Source organism: Silene latifolia, chromosome 4, assembly GCF_048544455.1.
Source record: "Silene latifolia isolate original U9 population chromosome 4, ASM4854445v1, whole genome shotgun sequence".
Taxonomy (NCBI): domain Eukaryota; kingdom Viridiplantae; phylum Streptophyta; class Magnoliopsida; order Caryophyllales; family Caryophyllaceae; genus Silene; species Silene latifolia.
In genome coordinates this window covers 17,653,609-17,660,606 of record NC_133529.1, presented here as the reverse complement: position 1 = coordinate 17,660,606, position 6,998 = coordinate 17,653,609, and the positions used below count along the sequence as shown (strand labels likewise).

The 6,998-nt window shown below is 33.2% G+C and overlaps 1 protein-coding gene across 1 annotated transcript; it reads right to left on the bottom strand.

Annotated features, from left to right (window-relative positions):
- Positions 1-2,213: 2,213 nt before the first annotated feature.
- Positions 2,214-3,443, bottom strand: LOC141651169 (F-box/LRR-repeat/kelch-repeat protein At2g27520-like). Its single transcript, XM_074458891.1, has one exon. The coding sequence runs from the start codon at positions 3,366-3,368 to the stop codon at positions 2,214-2,216; it is 1,155 nt and encodes a 384-aa protein (XP_074314992.1). The 5' UTR covers positions 3,369-3,443.
- Between the last annotated feature and the right edge of the window lie 3,555 nt (positions 3,444-6,998).

Sequence of the window (6,998 nt, the reverse complement as noted above, 5' to 3'; positions counted from 1 at the left end):
ACGACTTACTGTGATCATCCTCTATTCACTAAATGAACATGCAATTTTACGTTTTTTTGCCGCTTAAAATATTAATTTCTAATTGGGCTTTTAATTTTTGCATTCTACGATGGGCCAAGTATAACGTAATAAATGATTGCCAAAAAAAAAATGTAACGTCCTTCTATTAAAGATATGTGATATATTAACAAGGCCAAATATGTGATAATAAAGGAAGAGTTGGGAGGGAGGAATATTTACTAAATGCTTACTAAATGAATAGATCTGTGATCTAAAATTGAGTATATAGACATAATGAACTATATAAGGGCCAAAAATTATTGTCTTATATCACGTGATCTAAACTAGGACATAAGACAATAATTTATAAACGTAACGCATTGAAGATTATTAAATATTAATCAAGCTCTTAGCAAATTTACTGATAAGATTACTTAAAATTCTAGATTAATATAATCCGTCTTTAATACACTTCCTTCTTGAATTATCTCATTAATTCAAGATATATTAATAAGGCCAAGTCTGCAAGCTCATAAGACAATCATTGTTATAATTAAATTATCACATTAATTTATCCCCTATTTACTAAATGAATAGACAAAACTCCAACTTTTCCCGCCTAAAACATTTTTAAGCATATATTATAGGTGTGGACATGATAAGTTATAAATGGATATAATCTTGGATTAAATCATGGAAATAATCCATCCTATGAGTACCCTGCATGACACTCTCTCTTTTAAGTTATTCGAATTTAATCCCTCCTATCCCTTTTCCTTCCCAGAACAAACTTACTCAATTTTTTCACCGGTAACTTCAGGTCACCTTATCCCTCCGGCCCTCCCCTTCCTTTATTTTCTTGTTATACCTCATTCTTTCTTTTCATTCTCCATTAACAACAACCAATTCTTCAATCTCCATTAACACAAACAAGTCCACCTTCCTCCTCACCACTTCGTCATTCCTCATTCTCTACTACCCATCATCCGCCACCGCACCAGAAGCAACCCCCTACGGCCTACCACCCCACCCACAATCTATATTTGATGAACCCAATTGAGTGATTGTTGTCGTTGTTGTTGCTGATTTATTTATCCCTGTTGGAAAATGCGGAGACGGGATCCGCCGCGAGGTCGGTGTTTCCATGATTGTTCCTTTCGGCCGGAGTCAACAGGTCGGTGTTTCCATGATTGTTCCTTTCGGCCGGAATCAATGGCCGGCGTAAGGTATTAACTGTTGGTATTGTTTTTTTTTGTTGTTGATTCTTTCTATAATTCTTGTAAAAGTTCAAGAACATCCATACAAATTATCCAACATTTGGGGATTTTTAATCAAATTATCATCAAATTATATAGTAATAATAATAATAATAATATAAGGATGTGATGTGATGATAATGTGCAGCCGCCGACAAATGGAGAAGGGGGGAGGGAGTGGTCGTGGTTGGTTTGCTGCGGAGGGTGGTGGAGTGTTGGTTGTTGGTGAATTGGTGGTGGTGGAGTGTTGGTTGTTGTTTTTAACCTAAAAATAACACGGGTGACCTGTTATTTAGGTTTCCGGTCTCTTGAGAGTGTTATGTGAAGAATGGTTAATATGATGGATTTAATTAAAATTACTGACAGGATAGAGTGTTATTTGCAGGGCAGGCATATGACGGATTATTCTCATGAAATAATCGTATAATCTTTTGTATTTAAATATTTAAAACATTAAATATTTTACATTCTGCACAAATTTTTCTCCGATCTTTTTAGGATAAGGAAATTCTTTTTTTTACAGAACTTATTGATAAAAAATTATTAACTTTTTATGATAAAAAGTTGCGGCTAAAAATTATAGTAGTAGTAAATATTTGCTAAAATTCATTGACTTTTTATGATAAAAATTTGCAGCTAAAAAATATGTTATTAGTAAGTATTTGTAAATTAACATCATTAATTTCTCGGTAAAAAAAAAAAATTTAAAAAAAATCACTCATTTTATTATCTCTTACGATTTAAATTTTATTTAAATCTATAATCAAAATACATTAAGGAGAAACATGAAAAATAAGTGCATTGTCAATTTAAATTCTATAAATAATACACTAAAAAGTAAAACTCTCTAAATACCGTGCATATATTGCAACTTGCAAGGGATCTATATTATTAACCTTATAAATACCGCGTATTCATTGAGCGAGATCTAAACTAGTTTGAATACTACATAGAAAGTCAAGCTACATTGAGAAATTTGCTAGAGACTAAACGAAACAAGTTGTTGGTAGGTTGTCCTAGCAACACCAAACTTTCTGTATAATCATCCATGAAGGTTATTTCCGAATTAGTTTCAAATCTACTCTTTTCTTCCATGGTTTGCAAGCCATATACAAGTATGGTCCTCGCCCTTCGTAGATAAACATCGCCATTACTCTTCAAGAATACCAAAGATTTTCTCCATAAATCCAGCTTATATAACTCTACCCAAGAATCTACTTTATTTGTAATGTCCTTTCGCGTTACCCATACACGAACATGTCCTGAATAACGCACCCCCGAGCAATCTACAAGTGCAATTGACTCGTATAAGACCGATAGGCGTCTCCGTCGTTGTTTTAGTCCCGGTTCATGTTTGAAATCGGGCAATTTTAAGCAATTGAAGGTCTCACTCGACAAATTAAAACGTAGGTAATGCGTCAAACTTTTCCCCTTTGACTTATCCCTAGCGAGCCAATAAATCCCACCTTGGAAATTAATGGTACGTGAAGATTTCGACAAATACACGACATTGTCAATAAAACAACTCGTCTGTTTCGGAGAAGTCCATGAACGAGAACTAAGGTTATAAACCTTGGTCTTCGATTCATAATATTTCAAATTAACGGCCACTACCTTGTAAACATTACTCACCGAATCAAACCCATACCCGAAATTGACATCTCGTCTTTTCTTCAACGACTCATAAGGTGGGATATCTACAATTTTCCCAATTGTCGGGTTCCATAAGAAGATCACGTTTACACCATTGTTGACCCGAGGCGAACTAATGTGGATCAACAATACACCATCGACATAACCCACTATCGAACTTGTGCCATATCGAAACTTGCCCAAGTCAATCTTCTCAATAATCTTTAGAGTTTGACTACTACGAACATTCATTGTTGGTAAATCACGGTTTTCACAAGACAATATGTAGTTGTTAGATTCTTGTTTGTTTTCCTTGCGAAATCGATGAAGATGTTCTTGATGGAATATTGGATCGGAGATAACGGAGTTCCATGATTTGCAAACGATCCTTAATTTTAACAATGTTTTCACCGGCAGCCTTTTGAAAATTTCGGATAATAATTCCGAAGGTAACCAAACAATCGTCTTTTGTACCTTCATTATATACTCGACTCGACTCGACCTCGTAGTCTACAATTAAGTTATTTAGTTACGTTTATAATATCCGTAATAAATCGTTACCGGCGACTGAGTGCTGAAGACGAAGTAATAATCGTGTTACGCATTATGCTTTGATTTGGTCACAAAGAAGGCTCAATCTTAGGGTGTACGGACTTGTATTAGGGTTAGGGTCAAGTGTTTTACGTTTTTAATTTAGAAGTAGCTAAATGCGGGCTTGGGTCGAAGTATGATGACTTTTTTGGCCCACGGACATGCGAGTCAGCGTGTTTTAGGCGGGTTCATGAGCCGGGTCATTGTAGATTTTGGATAATACATTGTCCAAGCCCGCTTTGTTTCTTGGTATTTATTGTTGTACAGGTTCATTTCCATTGCTACAAAGGAGTGCAGTTAGTATACTATACCTCCTGATGGTATGTTGTTATTATACAACTAAGGCTAGTTTAGTCTTTTTCCTCTATATTTTTTGTTTCCCTAATTTATGTAACTTAAATCAAATATTCAACTGATTCTCTCTCTCTCTCTCTCTCTCTCTCTCTCTCTCTCTCTCTCTCTCCATATTTTTCTAACTAATTCTCAATTAAATTACTCAATTATCTATTCCTTCAATATTATTTTTTCAGCTATATTAAATCACGATTTTTAATCAGAATCAAAGATCTATACAAGAATTACAACAATTTATGGATGATGAAGCTTTTGTACATAGTCATGATTTATTGCAATTTAGCGTATAAATTACAGTGCTCGATACCTTTCTTACGGAACTCGAATAGTTAAGTACGGAGCTCGAACTTTCTTACAAAAAATTGTACATAGTCTTGATTGTATAAAATTACAGAGCTCACAATCTTTCTTACGGAGCTCGAATAGTTACGTATGGAGCTCGAAATCTTTCTTAAAAAAAATTTGTACATAGTCTTGCTTTATTGCAATTTTTGCGTATAAAATTACAAAGCTCGAAACCTTTCTTACGGAGCTCGAATAGTCACGTACGGAGCGCGAAACCTTTCTTATATATGGAGCCAAAATCATCGTCATCATCAGTGTCTTCTTCTTCACCATTTATTTGTCTTTTCAAAGGCTTAAGAGAGGGAATAGACAAGATGTCAAGATGAATAATTGTTCTACGAAATTAGCGTTTATGAACTCGAAATTTTTGTAGATTACCTAAGGTTATGCCTCTAGATTTTTCTTGATTACCAAGGTTTACCAAAACCCGGAACGAAAAATGCAAACAATAACATAAAATATCATATTATTTCAGTAAAAAACCCAAATCATCAAGAACATAAAACCTAAATATATTGTTGATTGCATATCTTTTTCCATTATAGAATGAAAGAACATAAAACCTAAATATATTGTTGATTGCATATCTTTTCCATTATAGAATGAATTAAAAAGTAATGGAGATTTTCTGAGAGAAGTGTGGAGAGTCGAGAGGCTGAACGATTGTTCAATTGTTTTTTAAGAGGTTTAGTTTTTTTTTTAATATATTAGATTGGATAATTGGGCAAGTTGTATAATGCTCATATACAACTGGTTGTAGGATGATATTTGTGAAAGGAGTGTGATTATCATATTTTTCTGTCGATGGTATCCACTATCCAATTTTCATACCCGCCGGCTATCTGTAAGGTTTGAGATCATTCAATTGAATGTTCTGTTTATCGAACAATAGAATAGGTAATAGGTTCGTTTTTGTTGGTTTTGCTAGATTTTCTTTGTAGTAATGTATGCCCTTCTTGTTCCTATTTCCTTGTAGTTAAATCGACTTATTGTTTTGAATAAATGGCTTATGTGGGTATTATTGAGATCGAGAATCTATAAATAAAAAAAATTTGCAGGTATTCCTTGGAAATGTAAGGGGAAGAAGACGATGAAGATCTTAATGAAGAAAAAAGTGGGCCCGCCTAATACATTTACCTGCTACTACATCAGAGAAAAAAGAGAGCAATTTTATTACACGGAAGGGGGTGTATTTGTTGGTAATGTTCCTAGTTAATTCAAAGTATGAAGTATTTTGAGAAGGGATGCATTAGTTCAGAGTATTCCTATTAAATAAACCAAAAAAATTTATTAAAATAATTTGAGCAAGTTTATTGAAGGAAATCTTAGTTTCAAATTTAAAAAAATTAAAATCAAATACACATTTTATAACATTACTAAATTTTCTTGTTTAGTTTTACAAATCCATTTTTTTTTTCTCAAATTAAATTACATCAAAGTGAAATATGAAATAATGAGATATCGATTTACCTATAAACTACTGTAAATCCCTTGCATAAATGCACAGTTTTTTAAATCAGGATATTAAAGCTTAACAAATAATATAAAGATGATAAAACTTAAAGGGAATTTAAATATTTACACACTATGGATAAAAGATATTAGGATCAAATGATGAAAACCCCCTTAAATGTTACACTTTTTAAAACTTAACCCCTTATGAATTTTTTTTTTTAAAAATTAATACCTTAATGTGAACTCCGTTCACATTTTGGTACCTTAAGTGAAATCCGGTAAAAAAAAAAGGGAATATTCCGGCCACTTTTTAAATTTCCCTCCAAATTCAAGATTTCATGTCCATTATACCCTTATTCATTGCTTTCACTGCTTCTTCCCTTCCTTCTTATACTTCATCATCTTACCTCCTTCATTTATAACCCTGACTCACTTTATTCTCAATCTCTCACTCACCATTTCAACTACAAGCTCTTCCTTCATATCTTCTTCTCCCTAAGGTAAATATTTTTATTTTATTCCACTCTTTAATTTCTATCTATTTATTTTCAGATTTTGTAATCTTATTTTTGTTAATATATAATTAGGGTTCATAAATTTGGGGGTAAATTGTGAATTGAATTTTTTTCCAGAAAATGTCGATGAGTAGGTCAGATTCTTCGTCAAGGTCTTCTTCTCATGTCCCACGGAAATGTTTTTGCGGCATCCCAGTTCGTCGATGCAAGTCTTGGACGCAGTCAAATCCGGGACGATTATTTGAAGCTTGCAAATTTTACAACCCGGAAACAAATTTTCGTGGTTGTAACTTTTTTAGATGGGTTGATGAGTCTCAAATTGAGTGGCAAAGGAATGTTATTTGTGAGCTAATGAAGGAGAAGAACATCCTAAAAAGTGAAGTATTCATTTTGAAAGAAGATTTGCAATATGTTAAAGAAGAAAGGAAAAAAGGGAAGTTGGAGATAAAAAATTTGAAGAATGGCAAAGATGAAATAGTTGGAGTTTGGCGTCCTACAAATAGCTATACATCAAAACTGATGTTCATGTCAGTGAAGATTGTAGTTATTGTTGTCTTGATTGTGCTATTTAGCAAGTTTATTTATGTAGGTAGATGAGATGTAATAGGTGAGTTGTATGTGTTGATTTCATGCCTCATGGCCATTTTCCCTTCACTTGTAATGCCATGAGTTGTTAGATGCTATGTACTAAGTATTTGAACAAGTAGTTGAAGGAGGAATTCTAAGATTTCTACAAACAGTTGTTGCTCTTCTCAAATGTTGATAATGATCCTTAGCATAACATTACTTCTTAAATGTCTTACAAAACATTAAAAGTTGTTTGAGCATAATACCGAGGTTACAACACAAC